The sequence below is a fragment of the Mesoplodon bidens genome, assembly GCF_964165515.1.
Source record: "Mesoplodon bidens genome assembly, chromosome: 11".
NCBI lineage: Eukaryota > Metazoa > Chordata > Mammalia > Artiodactyla > Ziphiidae > Mesoplodon > Mesoplodon bidens.
Genome location: NC_138167.1, coordinates 44,975,703 through 44,998,798, shown reverse-complemented (window position 1 = coordinate 44,998,798; position 23,096 = coordinate 44,975,703). Strand labels below are relative to the sequence as shown.

Below are 23,096 nucleotides of genomic sequence, written 5' to 3'. Positions count from 1 at the left end.
ATCAGACGGAAGTGCTTGAGGGGGAACTGCCTCCACATAGGGAATCCCCCGTGTCTGTGCTTGCGGAGGTGGTCACGTGGTGCCTGGGCATATCGGGAGGCGCTGGGAACATAGGTCACACCGGTACAGCCTCCTTGTAGGATGGTAGGGCAGGAGAACTTTTTTTGTCCAAGTTGCATTGATTTGAAGGTATAACTAGGTCCCTGGACTCCTTTCCCCATAACTGGAGAATTTCCAAAGTCCTGTGGTCAACTTGATTGACCAGTGACTGACCAATCCTGAGAGGGGAGATAAAAACAGACACGAAGCTTTATCCGTGGACAAATCTCAGCACTTTATTCATCCCTTGGCGGGGAGAAGGGGGCATTGCCCCAAGATAGCCAGTCAGGTGGGGTGGCTGGGGTATGTGTTGTCTCTCCAGATAGTATAATACATAGCACTGATTATGCAGAAACAGGAAGAGAAGCAATAAGTTAAAAGACACATAAGTTATGAAAAAATAATATATATATACTTTTTATATTTTGTATCCCCACTGAGGATTTGCTCCCTTGGAAACCAATAAATAGGTGGAGAAAAAGCAGCAATCAGCACCCTTTTGGGACTTGAGGGATGAGTATATGTCTGAGTTCCCTTGAGCCCGAGAGTCAGTAGCCCTTCAGTGCCCCCCACAGGCCTAGAGGACCCTGAGACCTAGGAGGGGGCCAGAGCCTTGGGCCACCCTCTCCTGGAAAACAAGATGAATGAATCAAAACTGGGGCTAGAAGAGGAGGTGAGGCAAGGGGCAGGTAGGGAAGGAGAGAAGGTGGCTTATGGAGTGGCAGTCTGGAGCTGCCAGGATCCCCCTGCAAGGTGAGAGCCAAGAGGAGGAAAGAGGAGCGTTCCTCCCAGCCCCAAATCTTCTTGTTGGATCGCTGCAGAATTTCTCTTTGGTTGTTATTGGGGCCCTCCCGCCCGACCTCAAGGGCTCAGCAGCTCCCAGACCCGAGTGGACAGTGCCTTCTTCATGACCCACCTACCCTCCCACCCCGCAGCAGGGGGGCGGGCATGGAGGGAGGAGGCTCGGAGGGGGAAGAAGGGAAGGAGCTCTAAGCCACAGTTGTGGGTGCAGAGGAGGGGAGGGCCAGGCTGCTTGGCCCCATGGAGAGAACAGAGACGCCCAGGAGTGGGATTCATGGGAAATGGGCCTGGGGTTTCATGGCAGGGGTGTGGGGCTAGGGGTCTCAAGGGCCTAGTGCACCCAAGCCAGGTTTCAGGCTGGGGAACACCTGGGTGGGAAGCAGAGAGCTCAGATCCCAGGCAAGGTGGTGAACCCCAGGATGGCAGGGAGGAGAAAGGAGGGTCCAGTTCTCCTGCCTGATCTCCGGATGCCATGTGGCCTCCCCGCTTCCCACTTCCCCGCCAGGGAGTTCGTCATGGCAAGAATGGCTTCTAGAGAAGGGGCTTGGGAGCTGGCTGGGCAGCCTGTCCACGTCTGACGGTGACCTGCTGGGAGGGACCCACAGGAGGAGGGAAGGGGCACAGGTGTCTGCGCTGATCTCAGAGTTCCGGGCTCAGGTCCCAAACACCCAGGGAGCCTCCTCTCCTCCCTTCCTAATACTAGGTCTCTGGGGAGCCCAGGTGGTGCAGGAAAGCCAGGGGTCCTCAGCACCCAGCCTCCCCAGGAACTCCAGATACAGAGGGTGCCCAGGCAGTCCCGTCAGCCCCTGGTCCGTGGCTGGCCAGGGCTGGGGGAACAAGGGCATCGCCTCGGTTCTGAGGCAGAGGCAAGGCAAGACTTGAGATGTGAGCTTAGGGAAAGGGCTGGGCAAAGGGTCAAAGGGACCTTGGTTCAGAGCCCTCTGTCGGGGGAGGAGACTCAGAGGAGTGAGGAGATGCAGGCAAAACAGACCCCCAATTCCAGTTTACCCAGTCAGGAAAACCTCTGGCCAGAGGTTGGAAGGGTGGGACTGTGAGATACTGATGTGGAGCCCAGTGACTTTGAAGAGCTGGTGACCGTCCTGTCGGATCCCTGGCAACCCACAGAAAAGCAGTCACTGTTTCCAACCCTCCTCTTCTTCGTTCAGGGTCAGGTTTGCCTTCCTTCCCAACCTAGAGGCTCCAAGCTGCTTTCTTGAGTCTAGCTTCTGTTCCTCCTGCTACAGGGGAATGACGTGGGGCTCCTGGGGTCTGGACAGCAGCCTTACTGTGAGAGCTCTGACTCCTGCGAGAGGAAGTCTTCTGAGGTTTCGGTGATTTTGATCATGAGGCCTTCCCTGTTTTTCTTTTTCCGGGAGGGGGCTCTCGAGAGGCCATACTTGGAGGCAGCTACAGGGAACATAAGGGCAGGGTACGGGCTGGAGGTTTCGGAGCCATTTAATATGATGGCTTTAGGGCCATGATCCCCCCACTGTCCACCTCCCACCATGGGTTCTTGGGGCAAGCGGGCTCACCAGTTCTAGGTCTGGACTGCATGGAGCTGATCACAGTGGCTGAGGGCAAGTCCATCCTGGGGAAGGAGGAAATGGTGGGATGTGAAGGGAGCCTGTGGCTTAAGCTCCCCTGGGATTGGGGGCCTGGGGACTGGCATGTGAAGGGCAATTCTTGGCTGTCACTCCCAGCTCTGGGCTGCCCTTTTGTGTGACCCTGGCCAGCCAGCTTGTCCTCTCTGGGCTCTGTCCCCTTTCCCCTGCATGAATGGCTGTCATTTACTGAGCACTAATTTGTGACAGGCATTGCATGCAGGATCGTATTCATCCTCCGCACCACAGGCGAGCCATGCTTATGATCGGCCCATTTTCCAGATGGGAAAGCTGAGAATTTAATGAACTGGACCGAGGTACCAGTCTGTTTAAGTGGCTGAGCCAGGACATGAATCCAGGCCTGCCAGGCTCATAGAATCATGCTGCGGGCGGGGAGGGGGGCGGAGAGGGCTGGCCTTCTGTGGGGCTGGTCCTCCAGTCCTCCCCCAGCTCCCAGCCCCACCCCACTGGCCCAGCTCCTCACCAGCTCTCCTCGCCCTCCACCAGCTTGCGGTAGGTGGCGATCTCCACGTCCAGGGCCAGCTTGGTATTCATCAGCTCCTGGTAATCGCGCAGCTGCTGTGCCATGTCCTTCTTGGCCTGCTGCAGGGCGTCCTCCAGCTGGGCCAGCTTAGCCCTGGCATCCTGGAAGGCCAGCTCACCCTGGTTCTCGGCTGCCTTGATGTTCTCCTCCAGTTTCAGGCACTGCAGCCAGGAGGACAGAGGGAAGGGGTCAGTGAGCAAGGTGGGAGAGAGAGATCAGGCCAGGGCCAGGAGCCCACCTCTGTCCTTGGTGGGGGTGTGCATGGGGAGGGAGGACCCAGCACGGCATTCCTGAGCATGGTAGTGGGTCGCCTTGCAGCAAGAGGGCATTCAGTTAGACCTAAGGAGACACTTTCCCAAGGCCACCAAAGGAGGAAGTACAATAGGCCCCCAGAGGAGCCTGTCTCAACTGTCCTTAAAGGATGGCACTTCTCTGGCCGGAAGCTGGGGCTTAGGCCTCCCCTCCCTTCTCTCCGTGTAGTTGGTGGGAGGCCTGGAGGGAGGCGGTGGGCTCTGGGTGTCTGTGGCGGGGCCCTCCAGCGTGCCAACAGCCCCGGCCAGTTTACAGAGCACTTCTACCTGCAAGGCTGACGGGATCTGCAGAGCCATCTTAGGAGGACAGATGAGGAAACTGTGGCCCAGGGATGCTAAGTGACTTGCCCAGGGTCACTCAGCCAGGGCTTGCTTGGACTCAGCATGTGTGAGTGTGCGTGCATGTGTGAGAGTGGGCGAGAGTGTGTGTCCCACGCTCCTCCCTGCTCCACCCCCAGGTGGGTACTTCAGACGCTCACGTGGCTCTTGATGGAGAGGATCTGGGATCGGAGCTTCTGGATGCGCACTTTGAGGTCAGCGATCTCGCCGCGGCTTCTCTGGAGGCTGTGCTCAGACTCGGCTGAGGAGGCAGCCCGCTCTTCCAGCTGGAGGCCGTGGGGGAGGCGGCAATGAGGGGCCATTCACTGTGTCCCCCCGGCACCCTGGCCCCTGGTCCCTTCTTCTTCCTCACCCCGGCAGCACCTCCTCCTCTGTGGCCCACCACTCCCCCTCCTCCCCCCACCACATCCGTCTCTGGATGGCCTCTCCTGGCTGCCCTAGACTGAGCCCCACGGGCCGTGCCCACACCTGGCCTGGCATTGCTGGCTGGCAGCACCACCGTGAGCCTCTGAAGAGTGCAGACTGTGGGCTTCCCCCTGTCCCCATCACCCCTGGGGCCGGGCACAGCGCTGGGCTCTCACATTCTCCTTCCTGCCTGTGAACTCACTGCTGTGGGCTCCGTCCCCACTATGTTTCCCCATTCCCCTCTCCCAGAGTCTCAGCGCGCAGAGCTGCAGGCGGCCTCAGCCATCACTGCTACAGCCCGTTCTGCCCTGGCTGCCTTTCCCCAGCCTGCTCGTGAGCCCCGTACCTGGCTCTGGGAGTACGCCTTGGCCTCTTCCAGGCTGCGAGCCATGACGGTGTCATACTGGGCCATCACCTCCTCCACGATGCTGCTCAGGTCAATGTGGCAGCGGCTGTCCATACCCACGGTCACCGACACATCCTTCACTTGGGCTGCCAAGTCCTTCAGCTCCTGGCCGGGCACAGACTTGGGGGCTCAGGGCTGGTAGGGGGGCACCAGACCCTCAGCCAGACATAGTCCCCACTGTGCCTTCATCCCCCGGGACGAGGGGAGGGCGGGCTCCTCCCTGTCTCCCCGGAGAGATGATCAGAGGATAGATGCCTCCCTGCCCCGCCTCCCCAGCTTGGACTCTTGGGAAGCAGCTCTTGGCCCCCGCTCACCCACCTGTTGGTCTTCCTCTCTGAGAGGGCAGGGAGGGACCCTTGGCTCCAGAGGCCCACCCTACAAGCCTTATTCCTCTTCAGTTTCCCCCTGTCTACACTTGTCCACTCCCAGGGCAGACCACCTTCCTCCTCTCCTGGCAGGGAAGGAAAGGGCCCAGGACCTCTGGGTCTGAGGGAATTCTACCATTGGGCAGCTTGACCTCACCTACCCCTGCCCTCCCAGGACGGGAACTCCTCGAGGGCCTGGATGAGCCATTTACACCTCCAGGCCTCCATATCTGGCAGGGGAATGTCTCTGTTGAATGCATGTTGGGATGGAAGCCCATGAATGATGAGGGCAGGAGTGGACCAGAGGCTGACAGTTGTGCATCCCCACTCCCCTGCCAGTGGCCAAGGCAGAGGTGACTTCAGGGTCACCCTGAGGACTCAGTGGCCCTCCCCATCTAGCTGAGGGGCTTGCCCGGCCACAACAGGCTTTAGCCTCAATATCTTCTCTTCTCTCTGTCCTTTGGGATCCTTCTTTTCCCCTCTTCTCTGTCCTCTTCTCTGCCCAGAAAATGTTAGCCTATGTCCTCAGAGACCCCGGAAGCGGTAAAACCTCCCATTTCCCTGGGGGCTCATGATAGACCAGGCTGTGTGTGTGTGCTAAGGGCTTTCCAGGCATCCTCACATTTCCTCCTCATCAGGTTGGCACGATTGTTAGCCCCAGATTACAAAGAGGAAGGAAACTGCAGTGCACAGAGTTGATGGAAACAGCTGTGAGTGCAGGGCTGGACTCCAGAGCCTTTGCTGCTCCTGCTAAGCTCACATAGTGGGGTGGACACAGGAGCTGAAGCCCCAGATCTGCTTTCTGTCATGCCCCACAGCCTGACAGCTTTCTGGCCTGAGGGTTCAGGGGTGTTTAGAAAGGCAGGTGGGGACAGGTGTCTGTGTAGGGGCTACAAGGTGTCACCTCCAGAGCCCTGGGCTGCTTTCCCTGGAGGTGCTGATCAACAACCTGGGCCTGGGTGGGGCCTGGGTGGGAAGGAATGAGTAGGCATAAGCAGAGTGTCCGTGGCCAGCATCTTACAGACAGAGTGAGGCAGGTGGCCGGGGAGCCTCGGAGAGGCAGGGAGGGGGGTCGGGCACCCTGGGAGGTGGGGCGGTACTCAGCCGGGGGGAGGGAGGGGGTGGGACAGGGGCAGCATAGTTACTCCTGCCTGTGTTCACAGTCCATCCTTGACCCTTACTTCATCATCAAAATTTGGTCAGTGTTCTCATTTTTATGGCACATATATATAAATAAATATCTATATCTATCTATCTATTATATATATATATATATATATATATATATATATATATATATATATATAATTTAAAAAAAAGTTTTTGTTTGATTCAGGATCCAAACAAGGTCCATACACTGTCATTGGTCCATATGTCTCTAAGTCTCTCTTATTTTGTAGATACCATCTCCATCTCTCTCTGTCTCTGTTATTTTGTTTTTTCTTTTTCTTATTGAAAACACCGAGTTGCTTGCCCATCGTCTGAATTTTACTGATTGCCCTGCGTGTTGGTGTTTAACACGCTCCTCTGGCCCCTGCATTTCCTGAAAAGTGGGAGTTGGATCAGGAAGCCTGCTCAGATCCAGGTTTTGTTTTTGGCTCATGACCGCATTCTGATCTTGGTTCCTGACTTTGGACCCCCTCCTGACCCTCATCTGTCTTTATGCTCAGCGAGGCTGTGGCTGAAGCTCTGGCATCTGGACCTGCGGATGCTGCTACTCCTGACCTGCAGCTTGTATCCCTGTGGCTGTAGACCGTGGGGTCGGGCAGCTGCGAGGCCTGCAGAGGAAGGCCGCCCCTCCCCTGTCTGCTCGCTGCCCGACCCTGCCCACTAGCATCTCTGGTGACCAGGATCGCCTCCTGGAAAAGGCAGCTTGGGCAGTGGCAGCAACCTGTCTCCACCCTGGAGCCAGCGGGACTCTGAGCTCAGTGGCCAGCTGCCCTTTAGGGTGTTCCCTGATGGAGGGTTTTGGCTGACCTTCAGATGAACTTAACAGAGATCTCAGAGCAGAGGCCGGAGGAGGCCCCAACCCATGCCAGAATAAGGTGGACGGTGCCTACAGATTCACACCCCACCTCTGCTGCCTCGGGTCATCTTTGGAGACTGGCATCTCCCAAATGGAACGGACATCCCGGCCGGAGCTTGGCTGTGAACAGTTTCAGAGATGTAGCTTGGGGCTTCCTCAGTCACCATGTTGTGTAGGTTGGTGGACTTGGGGTGTTTCAGACAAAGCTCTCCAGGGACACTTCCAGCCCAGGCCTAGGGTAGCATTTGTTGTGGACCAGGAGAAGGCTAGGGCGCTGTCAGAATACAGGGCACCACCGGGGCAAAAGGAGGGGAGAAACACAGCTGATGGGGCAGCCTCAGATCCTTTCTGGAAAGAGGCAGCGTAAGCATGAGTATGGTAAACAGCAGCAGGAAGTGGAGGGTTTAGAACATCTGCAGACCTGTTCAGACAGGCCGGCCCCTGCCGGGCTGCGGAGAGCATAACAATGCTGACTTGTGTGGTGTGGGAGTGCCACCATGGGATGTGTACCTTCAAGTTGGCAAGAATTAAGCCAAGGTACAGTTCAGAGCTTTGCTTAAGAACCAGAGTCTGAGGAGGCTGCCATGTGTATGACCACTCTCGTTGTAGTCCCCCAGGTCCGGGAAGATGGTGACTCTGAGGGGGTACCAGTACTGCTTGGTAAAGTGTAGTGTTTAATGGCACTGGGGGACTTCCCCGGCGGTCCAGGGGTTAAGACTCCGCGCTTCCACTGCAGGGGGCACAGTTTCGATCCCTGGTTGGGGAACTAAGATCCTGCGTGCCGCGTGGCGCGGCCAAAGGAAAAGGGAACTGAGCTCTGAGTACCACCACATCTTATTACCTGGGCAACGCTGGCCAAGTCTGTAAACTTAGCCGAGCCTCAGTTTTCTCATTTGAAAAATGTGTATAATTATGGAACTGAACACAGCTGACATTTAACAAATACCATGTGCCAGACACTGTTCTAAGCGTTTTAGGATATATTAGAAAAATAAATCCTCACAACAGGCCAGTGAGCTAGGTGCTATTGTTCTCCCCATTTTACAAATGGAGAAATTGAGGCATAGAGAAATAAAGGGACCTGCTCAAGTTCACATCATCACCAAGCCAGGATTCAAATCCAAGCTGCTCTAAAGTCCATGCTTTCTCAATCATTATCCCTACTTTATAGGGTTATTGGGAAGAGTAGATGAGATTACATCTGAAAGCACTCAGCCTGGTGCCTGGAATGTAGTAGGTGCTCAATAAGCAACAGCTAAGGAAACTATTGTGATTGGTAACGGTGATGGAGCCGGGAGGAAGTGTCCAGGGCCTGGAGCAGCCTCCCCGAGGCACCACGATGGCAGGTGCCAAAGCAACTTAGTCACGCCAGGTCCTCTTTGCAGGCATCAGCATCCTAGGAGGTGTGCCTGGCTGCAGGGGGTTGTCAGTGGATTCCGTAGCTAATCTCCCTGGAACTAGAGTGTACGGGTGGGGCAGGTGGCGTTCTGGCTGGATGCAGCCAGGCCTGAGTGCACTTGGGAGCTGGGGTGTACCCTGGAAGCTGAAGGGGAATGGGGGCCCCACCCCTGGAGGTGAGGGGTAAGGGGGTTGCCTGGGAGGCTGCAGTGTGTAGATGAGGCCCGGAGCAGCCTATGGCCATTGGCTTCTGGGAAAGGCCTTCCACAACTTATCCTGGGTGCGTGTGTGTGTGTGGTGTGTGTGTGTTTTGGGGAGAGGGGAGGGCTCTTTCCTGGGACCCTGGGGTGAGCCTATATAGCCGTGCTTTTCTGGTGTCTGCTCCAAAGTTGAAACCAGAGCATATGGCCTCACCTGGAGCTACTCACATCCCGCCATGTTTTCCCTCTACCTGAGCTGGCCATGGCTGGCACCTTTCTGTGCTTGGACCTGCTCTGTCTGATGCGGTAGCCACTAGCTCTATGTGGTTACGAGCACTTGAAATGTGGCCAGTCAGAATTGAGATGAGCTGGAGGTGTAAAATACAGACCAGATTTTGAAGATTTAGCATGGGAAAAAGAATGTGAAATAGCCCATTCATTTTTTATATGGTTTACATGTTGAATAATCATATTTTGGATATATTGGGCTAAATAGAATACATTAAAATTATTTTTTCCCATTTCTTTGCTTTTTAAAACAATGTGGCTACTAGAAAACTTACAGTTACCTATGTGGCTTGCATTATATTTCTACTAGGCAGTGCCAGCTTAGAGACCCACTGGTGGGGAAATCATTTTAGCAATGGGTCAGCGTTGCCTTCTCAGCCTACAGAGGTGTGTGGAGAGAAACTCAAACCTCACGGCCCGATATCAACCTGCCACCTCACTGCCTCCCAAAGCAATAATAACTGCTGTTATTATATATATTATATATAATATGTAGTAATAATAAAAATATATTATTTCATATATATTATAAATATGCTATAATATAATATATAATATAATATAAATAATAATAAATGCACTTCTGCATTCACTGTGGCCCTTTCTCCACAGCAGTCCCCCAGCAGCACAAGCCATACGTTTACCCCGTCTGTAGTCCCTACCAAGGGCTGCCCATCATGCTTAGAATAAGTCCCACACCCCATCCTGGGCCCCAGACCCTGCATGAGCTGGCCCTTGCCCATGTTGCCTTAGCCACAGCTGCTGCTTTCTCTCCCTCCCAGGATCAAATCATTCCTGCCTCAGGTGCTTCACACAGCTCTTTCTTTGGCGGAAGCCACCTCAAGTCTCTGCTGAGCTGGATCTTCCTGGTTTGGGCCTTCATACACTTGGGCCTCCTCTGAGATGCACCCCCGTCAACACTCGGCCTCAGGGCCGGAAGCTTCCCTGACCTCTTGCAGTAAGGCATCACCCTGTTTCTTTGCATACCAGCAACTTTTCACCCTCCAAAATGATCTTGTCCAGGTGCTTATTAGCCTGTCCCCTCTTAGCTAAGTTGTGCCCTCCTGAGAGCAGGGAACTTGCCCGCCTGGCTCACTGTTGTGATATCAGTGCCTGGCATCTAGCAGGCATGCCATAAACATTTGTTCAGTGAATGAACGGATTTATCCCATCAAAGTCCGATGAGCCTGCTACTATCACTCTCCCCATTTTAGAGATTAGGCAAGTGAGGCACAGAGGGGAGAAATAACTTGCTCTGAGTCACAGAAATGGTAAAAAAAAAAAAAAAAAAAAAGTAGAGTCAGGATTGGGGCCCAAGGGCTGCCAAGTCCGAATGGAGTCCGCAGCCTGGCTATTGGGGTGGGGGCCCAGAAGTTTGGCGGGTGTGCCTCCAGCAATGCTCAGATAGATGGCTGGCTATGCCTGACCTTCCTCAGCTATGTCTCTACCCCTGTAGGGCCTCCACCATCACGGAGGTGTAGGCTCGCAGGACGGACCAGAGGCTGAAACGTTGGTCCTGCTGACGTCTGCCGGGGCGGCAGCAGGGCCTGGTGAGTCTGGGCAGCGGAAACCCTCACCCACTCCCCACGCCACTCAGTGGGCATTGGAGCCGTCTGCCTGCGAGGGCTGCTTCCCTGCTGTTGGCGAGGGTTGGGGTGTTCTCTCAGTTCTGCCACCTCCCATGGCTGCAGGCAGGTCTCAGGCCCATGGAAGCCCCTCTGGGAGCTGAGCCGCCGGAGAGTAGTGAGGCCCATGTGCAGCCACGAGGCCCAGTCTCCATCTCCACAGGGCGAGGCCCTGAAGCCATGGTCAGTAGCCCTAGGGCCATTTTAGCAGACTTTTTTTTTTTTTTTTTTTGCGGTACATGGGCCTCTCACTGCTGTGGCTTTTCCCGTTGCGGAGCACAGGCTCCGGATGCGCAGGCTCAGTGGCCATGGCTCACGGGCCCAGCCACTCCGCGGCATGTGGGATCTTCCCAGACCGGGGCACGAACCCATGTCCCCTGCATCGGCAGGCGGACTCGCAACCACTGCGCCACCAGGGAAGTCCCTAGCAGACCTTTCTGATTGCGGTGGTGACTTTGACCCCTGCTCTGCCCTGGGCTGCGCCACCATAGCTTGGCGCCAGCGGTTTGCAGCACACAGGCTGATGCGCCCTGTCATCCCCAGCGAGGGTCCTGCCTGCTTGTAGATGAACTGAAGCATCGCCCCATCAGCCTCCTCACCCCTGAGACAGGGGATGTAGAGAGGAGAACACATGTCCCAAGGGATGCCCGGGAGGCAGAGTGGCGCCGAGGGGAGGAGTCCAGTGGCAGGGCTCATCTGCTGGCGGCACTGGCAGTGGGACAGGCCTTGCTGGGCTGCTGTTCCCCCAGGCTCAGCTGAGGACATATGAGAATGTGTCTGGAGCCTCCTCTGTCTACATTTACTGGGTCTTTTTTTTTGGCTGCACCACGCAGCATGTGGGATCTTAGTTCCCCAGGGATCGAACCCATGCCCCCTGCAGTGGAAGTGCAGAGTCTTAACCACTGGACCGCCAGGTAAGTCCCTACTGCGTCATTTTTGTCTGGCAGAAGCTAGTGTTGTCTGGGAACCAGAGAATCTGACTATAGGTCTTCCCTGCCTGACCCCAAAATGGAGGAGGGTGCAGTGAAGGCCTATCAGAGCTAGAACTGTGGGTGTCTGCAATTTAGGCTACGGGGATGAGAGAGAGGTTAGTTCAATTAGAACGGTTGTTCAAGGCCTCCTGGTTCCCTGCTCTGAGGCCACCTCCTGACCCTTGATGTACCTGGTCTCCTGCATGCCCTCAGAGCTCCAGCACACATGAAAGCAGGGCTCTCCCTGAGAGGGGCTTTGTGGGAACCTGCCACACTCCATGAAGTGAGTGACGAGGGGACACGTTGGATTATTGACAACAGCATGCAAGGGGTTTAGGAAACTGTTACATCTGTGGCTGGCAACAGTGAGTGCCTGCTGAAGTTTCCACGACCCACTGGACACCTTTGCCTCCCCTGCATCCCTTACCCACGGCTCAGAGGGACCCTGGCCCCACCTTCTCACCTGCTCGTAGATGCTTTTCATCAGTTCCACAAAGCTCTTCAGGCCTTTTAACTTGGTCTCTAGTCCTGTCCGTCGAAGACACTCTGCATCCAGGTCCTGGGGGTGGGAGCAGCAGTGAATGATGGGAGAGGGAATGGAGGGGTCCCAGGGCAGGGGTGGGGTAGGGGGGACTTTGCTTCCTGGGTGAGATGGGGGTGATTCCCAGAGGAGACCTGGCTCAGCCTGGCAGAAGGAGCAGGGTGGGGACAGGTTCATGTCTCTCTGCCTGAGGTCCTGGGACTCAGCCTCTGGGGGCTTTGCTTGGGGATCCTGAGCAAAAGAGGGCAGAGTGTCCATGAGGAAGGAGCCCCCGGGGCAGGCTGGGGAGGCTACCTTCTTCAGCTGCACGTAGGTGAACTCCATGTCCGTGCGCTTGGCGATCTCGTCCTTGTACCTGGGAGGTGGGGAGGGAGGGAAGAGGGAGGCAGGGAGAGACAGAGCGAGAGAGGGGCTGCTCAGCTGGATGTGGTAGGACTTGTGAGGGCTTGCTTAACCCTCCTTGGGTGGGGCTCAGGGCCTCTGTAGTCCCATTTGGTGCCTTGTGCCAGTTAGGAAAACATGGTCCCTTTCTTCCGGTGGATGCAGCCCCTCTCCTCCACGACACCCTAGTGTTGGCTCTGGGGAAGCAGGCATCCCGCTCCCCAGGCTTACTCCTTCCTGATGATCAGCCATTCCTCTCCCAGTGGCATCTGCCCCTTTCCTGGCTCTGCTTCACATTCACCTCCTCCAGGAAGCCTCTCCTGATTGTGCAGCCCTTTCACCCTGACGTTTTGTTCCCTCATCTTTTTCCCATCTCCTCCCCGGAGAGTCTCAGTTTCAAACAAGCTGTGCCTTTGGTTGAGTCTGCTCTGAGCATCTTGCTCACACGTTATCCTCTCCTAACTCTACCTGTCCCTGCAGCCCCACCCTTATCTCCACTGCTTTGCTAGACAGTAAGACACCATGCCATCTTCCCCGCAGAGGGAGGACAGGAAGGGCATGGACTTTGCAGTCAGATGGGCCCCCGGTGTGTTTGGGGGCAGGTAACTCCACCCCCTCTCTTGTCTTTCGGGGTATGCACGTGTGCATGTGCGTGGGTGCATGTGTGTGTGCATGGGGGCTGAAGTCCACCAGCATTCCACAAAGGTGGGTTCCCTCTCTTCCTCAGATGTGCCTCTTCCTTACTCGAGTCCACCTCGTATTCAGAACAAGGACACTGTTGGTTGGGGAGACGGGCTCCCTGGATCCTTGACATTACTTTCTTGGCCCCCGGGGTTGGTGTCGGCCAGCTGCATGCTTCCCACCTGCAGCCCTGCCTGCCCCAGCGGATGTAGGGATTCTGTGGCTTCCTGTTTTCTCCCCTCCTCTCCAGGGAATGCCTGAATCACTGGCAGCTCTAATTACAGCCGCCCGCCTGCCCCAGTCCCTGACCTCACAGAGAGGGCAGCGTCACCCATCGCCCACGTCAACTAGCTGGACCTGCCACCCCCTAGGCCTTCTTTTCCCCCAGCCTCCCTGAGGGACTCAGAGGAGCAGGCCCCAGGGGGTGAGAGCCCATGGGGCACTTGGGTCTCTGGAACTCAGTGTGCTGAGGGCCTGCACTCTCCCCGGTCACTGCCTCGGCTTCCGAGAGTTTGGAGGGACACTCTGAGAGTACGGGTCATGGGGGCAGGGTGGTGGGGAGGGCCAGGGAGACTGGCCTGCAATCTGGGGCCCACCAGGGCAAACAAAATGCCCAAGAAGCTTTACTTGCACCCCCTCCTGTGACCTTCAGAGCTGCCAGCCAGGGATGTCCTATTGGTCCCATTTCACAGATGAGGAAATGGAGGCACAGAGGGGGGCTTGGAGGCTCGTGTAGTGTGCTGGTGAAGCATGGGGCTCCAGAGCCAGACTGTTTGGGTTCAATTCTTCGCTGTCTTGCTAACTGGCTGTGTGACCTTGGACAGGCTACTTCTGTGTGCCTTTGTCATTATAATGTTGACGTCCGAGTATTAAATAAGTTAATACATAAAGTGTTTACAACGGTGCGTGGCATCCACTAAAGCTACTGCTATTATTATTACCCAAGCTCCCTCCTCTCCAACACCAGACCCCGGCCCTCAGCCCCTCTGTCTCAACACTTCCAGAAAGAAACCACGGGAATCCTCATTGCAGGCGAGGGAGGGGGCAGTTCTCTGCACATCCTTCCCAAATCTGACTTGAAGAGGCTTCCCTCTGGAATCTGGGGGCCTTGGGAGTTGGGGACAGGGGTCTGGGGAGCCCCAAGCTGAGCAGCTCCCATTGACTGGCCCTCCCCACGCACGCCCTGTGTCCAGCCTCTCCCCCTCCCCCCCTTCTCTGGATAGCAGAGTTCTGCCAGCCTGGGTGCAGGACCTTGGGGAGAACTGTCCAGTGGGGAGCCCTCCGAGGTGTCAAACCTCCTTTTTACCCCTCACTGCCCTTCCCAGCCTTCTGTGCAGCCTTCCACCCCCTTCTCGTTGACTCCACTGCATTTCAATTCCAGTTCACCCCCTCAAACAGACGCTCTTGTGCAGCAGACAGCTTACACAATCGTATGTGACATTCCTGAGTCACTTGCTGTGTGGGCTTGGGCAAGTTGCTTCCCCTTGCTGGGCCTCTGCTTCATCCTTAGTAAATAGAGGGGTTAGCTAGCTGATCCTTGGGGTCCCTGCTACATCAAAGCTTTTGGAAGTCTCCATTCCTATAGAGGCTTACGTGACGCCATGTCCCCCCATTCACCACCAATCCCCTGCCAGTCTGTCAGCCACCGGCTCCCCAAACTGTTCTTAGCCCTTTTCAGCTCGTCACACCCATACCTCCCCCCACCAAACTTGTTTATTTCTAGGAGTGAAGCTGATCTCATCGGCCTTGTAGAGTCAAGGCACACCCCTCCCTGTCAGGGCTTGGCCTGGCGTCTCCTGGCTCCTGGGGGCCCCAGGCTTTGCACAGCCAGGCTTCAGCTTCTATGGCTCTGGCCCGCAGACCCAGAAACCCTCCAGCCTTACCTCCCCCAACTCAGGTGTGTTCCCTACCCAGAGAGGGGAAGAGAGGCCCTGAGCCTAAATAGTAAAATCAGGCAGCAGATGCAAACCAGGCAGCAGGCCAAGTGAGGGGGGCTGAGCCAGATTAAGACAACAAGTAGTGTTTGTACAGAACTTCCAGTTACAAAGTGCCTCTGTGGCTGTGATCTGGCTGCTCTCCTGGGGGCAGCTTCACCCGGGAGCTTGTGAGGTTAGGGATGGGGCTTAGTATGCATGGCTACGTGACTGAGGACAAGCCCCCGCCCTCTCTGGGCCTCTGTTTCCGCCCCCATAAAAGGAGGATCCAAGTTGCCATCCAGCTCTGCCATTCTCTGCTCCTTTGAGGGCCAAAGACCTGCTAGGTATCAGTGAAATGAGTCGTGGGCTCTGGCGCACCAATATGATTTGCCTCGTCACCGTCAGAATGGGCAATCAGTTTCCCTGTGTGTTTCCCTAGGACCTGGGAGGGCAGGGCTCGGGGGAGAGGTGGCCCCCAGGTCAGAAAAGGGCCCAGTCTCGAGGACCAGCCCAGGCCAGGGCTGCAGATCATGCCAGTTGGCTGGGAAGTTCCAGCCACATCCACAGATGTGGAAACTGAGGTCCCCAGAGAGCGGAGAGCTCCCTGTGTGACCCTCCCCTCTGAATGTGGTCTGGGCAGGGGAGTCCATGCTGAGAGGCGGTGGGCAAAAGCTGAGCCAGGTCCCTGGACTCCTGACAGGCTTCCTCCACCCTCTGACTCTGGAGGATTTGGGCCTCGCCTCATCGCTGGCCTGGGGTCTGGCCCAAGCCCTGCCGGAGGAGGGTGCGGGCTCAACCACACCCTGGCCTCCCCTCACCCTGGCCAGGGGGCCTCCTTGCAAGGAGACCGGCCTCTCTGCTCTGCCCAGCCTCCTTGTCCTTGAAGCCGTGGCCGTTGTCTGGTCAGAAAGGGTCACCTCTCCTCTGAGCTACCAAAGTAACTGGTCTGCCTTTCTAGACTGGCTGATTCAGCTCAGCAAGCCCAAGTCAAGGACTGCTGTGTGCTGGGCACTCAGCCTTTTAGGGGTCAGAAAAGTGGCCGTTTATCAGCCCCAGGCACCACGCTGAACTCTCAGCTTCCTCCTCGCACCAGCCTTGGCTTGGCATCAACCATCACCCTTCCCACTCCACACGGGAGGAGACTGGGGTTCACGTGTGAGGCAACTTGCCCGAGGTCACAGAGCTAATGAGGGGTGTGGGCAGGGAGTAACCCCCTTCCACAGGACATAGTCATGCCCAAGCCTGGGCCCTTAACCACTGGGCCATACTGCTTGCCAGCTGCTTGTCCCCCTGTCTGTGTGTCCCATTAAGTCATAAAAGCATCCTGCAGGCTGGGGCTGTTTTCCTCATCTCTCTCTAGATCCCAAGTCCACCATTGAGGTCAGGCACGCATTACCTCTAGGGGATTGTTTCCTTGTGCAAACAAACCCCATCATTTCTGCTCCCTGCCTGCACCCGCCCCCTTCTCTTGCCAGTCCAAGAGAGATCAAAATCCCAAGCTGCATTCAAAGCAGGAGCCCATCTGTTGCTCTAGCTAGTGACACAACTTCCCATTGCCAGAGGGTTGTGTGGCCGAGAGCCAGTGTGTTTATGGGCACAAGAGGAGGGGATGGGGGTGCGAGCTGTGACAGTGCCCAGGGGCCAGCAAGCACAGGGCTTGGCCGTCAGCCAGCACGAGACTGGCTTCGTCGTAAGGGTCACTATCTGGGGGGTAACTGTAGCTTCACTGTCATATCCTCCCAATATTTAGAGTACCACTAGCACATTGCAGGTCTCCAATACGTAAGTGTGGACTAAAGAATTGTTTTCTAAAGAAGTTTCCTCTTTTTCTGGCCTGGGCTCCCAGACCTTGCACCTGAGTGCAGGTTGGTCCCCAGCCTCAGTCCCGGCCCACATCCCCCACAGGGCGCCCCCTACCTGATCTGAAACTCCTCCACCATCTCAAGCTCCTGCAGCAGTTTGGCCTCAGTCGGGCCCCTCTCCTGGTTCACTTTGCGCAGTTTCTCCTGCAGTCGGCCCTGGTACTCCTCGTAGAGGTGTCCAAGGTCAAAGGCTGCCAAGTCCTGGCTCTGCAGGAAGCGCCAACGGGTCTCCAGCAGCTGGTTGCGCTGCTCCAGGGCTTGCACCTGGGAGAGCGGAAGGGCTGCTGTGAGAGGGCCAGGTGCGGCCCAGCCAGCTCACGCCCCTTCCGGGGGGCCTCCATGCGAAGTGGCAGCTCATCTGCTCGGAGCACACCCACCCGGGGCCCCCACTTAGAGCCTTCAGGTGGCATCTCCAATTACTGATTGTTCAAACTGCAGATGGTGAGATAAGGATGGAATCCAAGAATCCCAGGGAGGTGGAGACAATTAGCCAAAGTTTCCTATGGGAGGGGCAGGGCCGAGGAGATGAGGGAAGGGGGACTAAGCTGTGAACGTGCCCGCATGTGACAGGCTCTCCAGGCCTGCCTGGGGCTTGGGTGGGAGACCCCAGGGAATTTGGGGTGTCAGAGGCCTGTCTGCCGCCCACCTCGGCAAGCCTGGTCTCATCTTGCCTTGGAAACTCAGCAGGGTAAGGCCTGGTTAGTTTTTAAATGCTAATCCTCCCGACAACCCTGGACTTGTAGCCTCTCCAAGCCTCAGTTTCCCCAGCTAGAAGTCAGGGATGACGCCACCTGCCCTGCCCACCTGCGGAGAGAAGAACCCGGGGATGTGCTTTGGAGCAGCAAATAGCAAACGCTGCTCTGGCTTCTACTGTGCACCGGGCCTTGTTCTACTTGCTGGACATCTTTAACGCATTAAATCTCCAAACAACCCGACGGGGTAGGTATTATTTTCAGCTGCGCTTTACAGACAAATAGGGTACAGGGAGGTGAAATAACTTGCCCAAGGTCACACAATTAGCAAGTGTCAGGGCCAGGGGCGGAATCCAGGCAGTTTGGGTTTAGAATGTTTGAACCGCTGCAGCATAGGCCTCCGGTTGGCTGCAAGGTCTCTGCAGGCCCTAGGACCCAGCTGCCCTTGCTGGCCTGGCTTCTGCCTCTAGTCAGGGCTGGTCTTGCCTGGAGGACAAAGACTGGGAGGGCTCTGGGCCCAGGGCTCCTTTCAAACTCTGCGTCCTTCACACTCTCCTGCTCAGACTTCTGCAGGGGCTCCTACAGCTCCCACCCCAGCCACTGGCAGATTGGCAGGGTCCCTCCTGAGTCCTCTCCTTCCCTCCACCCAGTTCAGCCCAGCGCAGCCTGGGGGCTCCCCCTGCCTCTTCCCCACCCCGCCTGTCCTCTCCAGGCCCAGCCTTTCTCAGGCACTCACTCTCCTTCCCACCATCCCAGCCGCCTCCCCTCTTCCCTCCAGTATTGGGCCCTTGGTTTATCTGCTCCTTGTCTGTCCTGATCTCCCACACTCCCTATCAGACTGAGAGCCATCTGCTTGCCTCTTGGGGTCCCTAGCCCGTCAGAGCCCGGGACGCGGGTAAGCCACCGAGGCAAGACGGGTGGCTGGGGCTAGGCTCCTGGACAGTGCAGGCTGTTGTTGTCGTGAGGATGTTGTGACAACGAGCCTGGTGAGGTTCCCCATGACCACAGGCAAGTAGCTGGACCTCCTCCCGTCCACGGCTGGCATCAGCTCCCAGAATCACATTCTGAAAGAGCCGGGACCACAGCCAGGAGCCTTTTGGATCAGCTGGTCTATACCCTTCATATACAGATGAGGAGATAGGGACCCAGGGCAGTCAGGTCACTTGTCCAGGGTGTCCACAGCAACTCGGTGGCCAAGCTGCACAGACAGGCCCATCTGATGGCAGCTGCCTGCTCTGGACATTTGTGGTCCTGTTCCTCCTGAACTTGGGTGCCAGGTGGCCTCGCCTCTCTTTCTGTCCTACCCACATACCCGGGTTTCCCTGAGATACTCTGATGCTCTGGGAAAGGCCCCTTTGACCCTTGCAGCAGACAACACCAGCGGGAGCACTGGACAATGGCATTTGTGGGCTGTCATTCCCCTCCTTAACTCCCATTGGTACTGGTAAATTCTGCTTGAAGCTGACTTTCAGCCTACAGTTTGCTGTCATCACAATCAAACAGGTTCAGTAGGGATGCAGTCAAGAGAGTTTCTGTCCTACTTGTGTGTGTGAGGGATTGCTGGGTGGGGGTGAGGGCAGGTTTCTGCTCACTCCACCTTCTCGGTGTTTTGACAAGAGCCCCATGTTTATACTGGGGGTGGGGTGAGAGGAGAGATGTGAGGCTCCTTCCTCCACCCATAAGCAACCAAAAAACCCTTTAGACCAGGAAGTCCTTCCCTTAGTCTAACCTCGATCCCCTATGCTTTAGTACTTGCCTGCTGGGAGATGGTGTGCATTTGGCCAGCCAGTCTAAGGGCACTTTTGCCTCTGGGGGATCCAGGGAAGCCCCCTCCCCCTGCTGCCCTTGGGGGAGTTTCTTGTTGTCTCAGTGGGTGCAGATGGAAACTCATCCCCCACCCAGAACCTTCCCCGCAGAAGGGCTCCTCCCTCTCGGAACAAAGGCCTTGGGAGGGCAGGAAATCCTGGCACCCTGTGAGGTGCCGGGTTAACTGCTTCCAACCTGTCAAGGCTGCCGAGCACTCCCCTCTCATTCCCCTTCCTCCCCATCCTGGCTGACCCCTGCCCTTAGATCGCAGGCCGCAGCTCTAGGAGGAGCCTCAGAGAGCAAGCCCCTGGTCTACCTGCTTCCCATTTTACAGATGAAGAAACTGAGGCTCAGAAGCACAGAACTCACTGTGACCCAACTCCAGGGTCCTGGGCCGCCCTGCTGAAAAGCAGGCCCGGACGAGGGTGGGGAGAGATGTGCTTTTTGTGGAGGGAGCTGGGCAGCCTGGGCTGGGCTGGGGCCCCCTCTGAGGAGGGGGGCTGACTGCCTGGGAGGCTTCACGTCCCCAGCCCATGGCCCACAGTCTGGGCAGGTGAGCATTTGGAGCGACGCCTCTGGTGCTTGCAGGTCCTATTCCTCAGGTGGGGAGGTGTCACATCCTCTGCCTCCAGCCAGAACTTGGCTTTGCCTAAGGAGCCTCGGGGGCTCTTCGTCAGGAAGGGCTGGTTTGTGCCTTCCTGCGTGCAGGTGTCCGATGGCTCTGGTGACTCTCTGTCCCCAGGCATTTTACCACCCCTCTGGGATTCCCTCTCTACAGCCTCTTTGGGCGCCGCTGGTAGTCCTCCCTCTTGTCCCACCTCCGTCCCCTCTGGTGTCTGCATGTGCAGGTGAGGGGGCCCAGCCAGCAGCCTCTGCTGGATGTTGGCACTGCCCTCTCCCTTCCTCCCTCGGCCTCCTCTCCTGCTGCTGCTTCAGCTCATGCCCCTCCTTCATGGCTGCAGCTGTACCAGTCCCTCCGCCAGCATGAGCTCAGGGTTACCCTCAGAGCAGGGAAGTGGAGTCTGAAGCACAGAGAGGGTAAGTGCCTTGCCCAAGGAAACACAGCCTGCAAGTGGAAGAATTAGCATTGCTCCAGGGCCCCTCGGTGGACTCCTGGGGGTCTCCTCGCCAACCCTCTCCCTCTTCCTCCTCCTCCTCCTCAGTGCTCTCTGATTTCTCTCGGTGCCTCAGAGGGCCCAGAAGGGGATGTGGAGCTGGAGGGTGGCCCTGCCTGTCTCTTCTCTTTGCCTAGAGCCCACCCCTCCACTGGTAATGGCATCTCACCCCCCGGCTCATGCATCTCTTTCCAGCCCCATGCTGCACCCCTACCCATGAAGCTCCTCCACCCCTCCCTCCATCAGGGCCCTTCCCTCCCTCTTCCCAGGCTCCCTCCTGCCTGGAAGGGACTAAATGGGTTCAAGAATTCCCTGGGCTGGGCCCATGTATGGTATTTTTTAATATAACAAACAGAATGCACCTGGTACCTGGTAAGGGCTTTATAAATGCTTTTCAAAAATGATCCCGTTTGACAAGCCCATTACACCGATGTGTACTGAGGCAGAGAGAGGTTAAATAATTTGCCTGAGGTTATGCAGCCGGTCAGAGGGGAAGCCAGGATCCCAACCAAGCAATGCGACTCCAGGTTTCACATTCTTAACCTCTGCTTGCTTCCACTTGGGCCCTCACAGTCTTTACAAGGAGGGATTTGAGCTAATAACAGACCTTCTCCATAGAGTTGGTGGATCAGCTGAGACTCCTTGGGCAGAGCCCCAGTGATCAGCTTCCCCAAGGGGCTGGCACCCCCGCTGCCTGCGTCCTACCCTGAAGAGCACCATCCTCAAGGCCAAGGCTTGAATTGCAGATGGGGAAGCTCCAGTTCTTCTGAAGATCTTAGAGGGCATCGCCCTGGCCCTGGGAACAGAACCCAGACCACTTGGGCCCTTCCCTGTGCCTACACACCCCTCCTGTCCCCATGGCGGAGAGGCACAGGGTGATATCAGCCCTGGCGTTCAGGGAGAAAGCCACCCATCCGTGCCGAATTATACGAATTACATAGCTCATGAAACATTCCTTTTAAGGGATTAAGCTGTATTTGGAGAGGAGGTGGCTCTGCAGGGACCTGCCTTCCCAGGGCAGCGGGCTCTTCTCCTAGGATGGTTGTCCTCCAGTTGTCACTTCCCCTCCACACCCCTACCCCAGGCACCCCAGGTGTGGGTGCAGGAATGCTGGTCTGGACACATGAATGCGGGAGAGGGGGCCGGGGAGAAATGACTCCCACCTCAGAGGCTACTGGCTTCGTGTCTCACAGAGCTGAGGTCAAGTCCAGACCGTACCCTTGCTGGTTGTGTGACCTTGGGCAACGCACTTCCCCCATGGGCTGCTCTGTCTCCCCATCTACACAGGAGGGGAACGACCACTGTGGAGTGCTGGCTGGTGTGGGCAGAGCACAGGCCGGTGCTCCAGATGTTACTTTCTTCCCCTCTCGTGAGTGCCCACCTAGTGGAAGTACAGAGGGACACAGAGGCTGGGAGAGCAAGGGGAAGAGAAGGACCAGCCAGGGGCAGAAGGATGGGGGGTGGGGGCAAGAAAGTTGAGTTTTCCTTATCTGTAAAATGGGCATGAAAATGACTTCTTTCCTAAGGTTGAGGGAAATTGAGATAAATATGTAAAGTACCCAGCACAGTTCCTGGCACATGGTGAGCTGTTACTCTCTGACTATTGTTCTCGGACAGGGCGGCAGGGAGCAGAGCTGGGAGGGCTGGTTAGGGGAGGTGCTTGGAGGAGGCGAGTGAGGACCGGCTTCGGGAGGTAGACGGGACTTCCTTGGAGCCCTTGAAGCCCTTGCCCTGGGCCGGAGATGGACACCAGTGCCCAGACCGGCATGCTGGCCATGGCAGTGGGGTCTAGGAAGTGGGGTGCCAGGGACTCAATCCCTCTACTCAGGTGGGTGCAGGGAGGACTGGCTGGCCACCTGTTTCTGACTCGCAGCATCCATCTCTCGCATTCCTATCTCCTGACGAGCCACAGCTGCAGGCCCATTCTGCAGCCTCCTTCTGGCCTCCCCACACGTGCCCCCCCCACCCCAGCCTTTGCCGGTGTTTCTGACCCTGGGAAGCTGAACAGAGCCAGCAGCGTGGACAGGAAGGTGGGCCCTGTCCATCTACCTTGGAGTCGGACTGCAGCCCGTGCCCCCATCGGCCATTCCTACGAGGGGGCATCCTCTTGGTCACACTCAGAGCCCCTCCCTAGTCCACACCTGGGAGGGAGGGTGACCCCAGGCCATGCAACACATTATTATCCTGACACCTCTCAGAGGCCGTTCTGGGGTCCCTTTCTCCCCCACGTCAGGATGGCGCAGGCACTTCCCTCCCCATCTCTCCGCTCAGAGCTAGCCTGCGGAGTTAGCAGTGCCGACTTCCCATTGGCTGGGGGTGGGCGTGGGACGTGATGCTTGGGAAATACAGAGCTCAGCCACCTGCCCAGGGCTTAGTTTTGAGACAGCCCCTCCACAACTTTTGCTCACCTTGCCAATCAGGGAGGCAAATTTATCATTGAGGACCTTCATTTCCTCCTTCTTCTGGCTCTTCTGCTGCTGGATGGCTGGGTCCACCTTGAGGTCCAGAGGTACCAGCAGGCTGGGGTTCACGGTCACCTTGGGGATGGCGCTAGCTGACAGACAGCCTGTGAGGCTGCTGGAGCTGAAGCCCAGCTCGGGGGCTCTGTAATTGCTCCATCCGGAGGTCCCAGGCCAGGGACTGCTCGCCTGGGTCACCACACAGCTGTTGAGGTTGCCGAAGCCGACGACGCAGGAGCGGCAGGCCATTGCAGCCCCCCGGGA

General features: G+C 56.8%; 1 protein-coding gene and 1 long non-coding RNA gene across 3 annotated transcripts in view; one reads left to right on the top strand and one right to left on the bottom strand.

Annotated features, from left to right (window-relative positions):
• Positions 1-4,489, top strand: part of LOC308624871 — a 15,525-nt gene extending 11,036 nt beyond the window's left edge. The window contains exons 4-5 of the long non-coding RNA XR_014017009.1: positions 3,815-3,889; positions 4,350-4,489. This is a non-coding gene — a long non-coding RNA (uncharacterized lncRNA). The remainder of the gene's footprint in view (positions 1-3,814; positions 3,890-4,349) is intronic.
• Positions 1,952-23,096, bottom strand: KRT80 (keratin 80; the record flags this gene model as incomplete). Of its 2 annotated transcripts, XM_081248618.1 has the most annotated exons (9): positions 1,952-2,307; positions 2,433-2,488; positions 2,986-3,206; positions 3,836-3,961; positions 4,447-4,611; positions 11,843-11,938; positions 12,215-12,275; positions 16,816-17,024; positions 22,782-23,096. In XM_081248618.1, 9 exons carry the CDS (start codon positions 23,079-23,081, stop codon positions 2,183-2,185), a joined length of 1,359 nt encoding a protein of 452 aa, XP_081104744.1. In that variant the 3' UTR covers positions 1,952-2,182. The 2 variants fall into 2 exon arrangements, with proteins under 2 accessions (XP_081104744.1, XP_081104743.1); XM_081248617.1 differs by lacking the exon at positions 2,433-2,488 and having other exon boundaries at positions 22,782-23,081.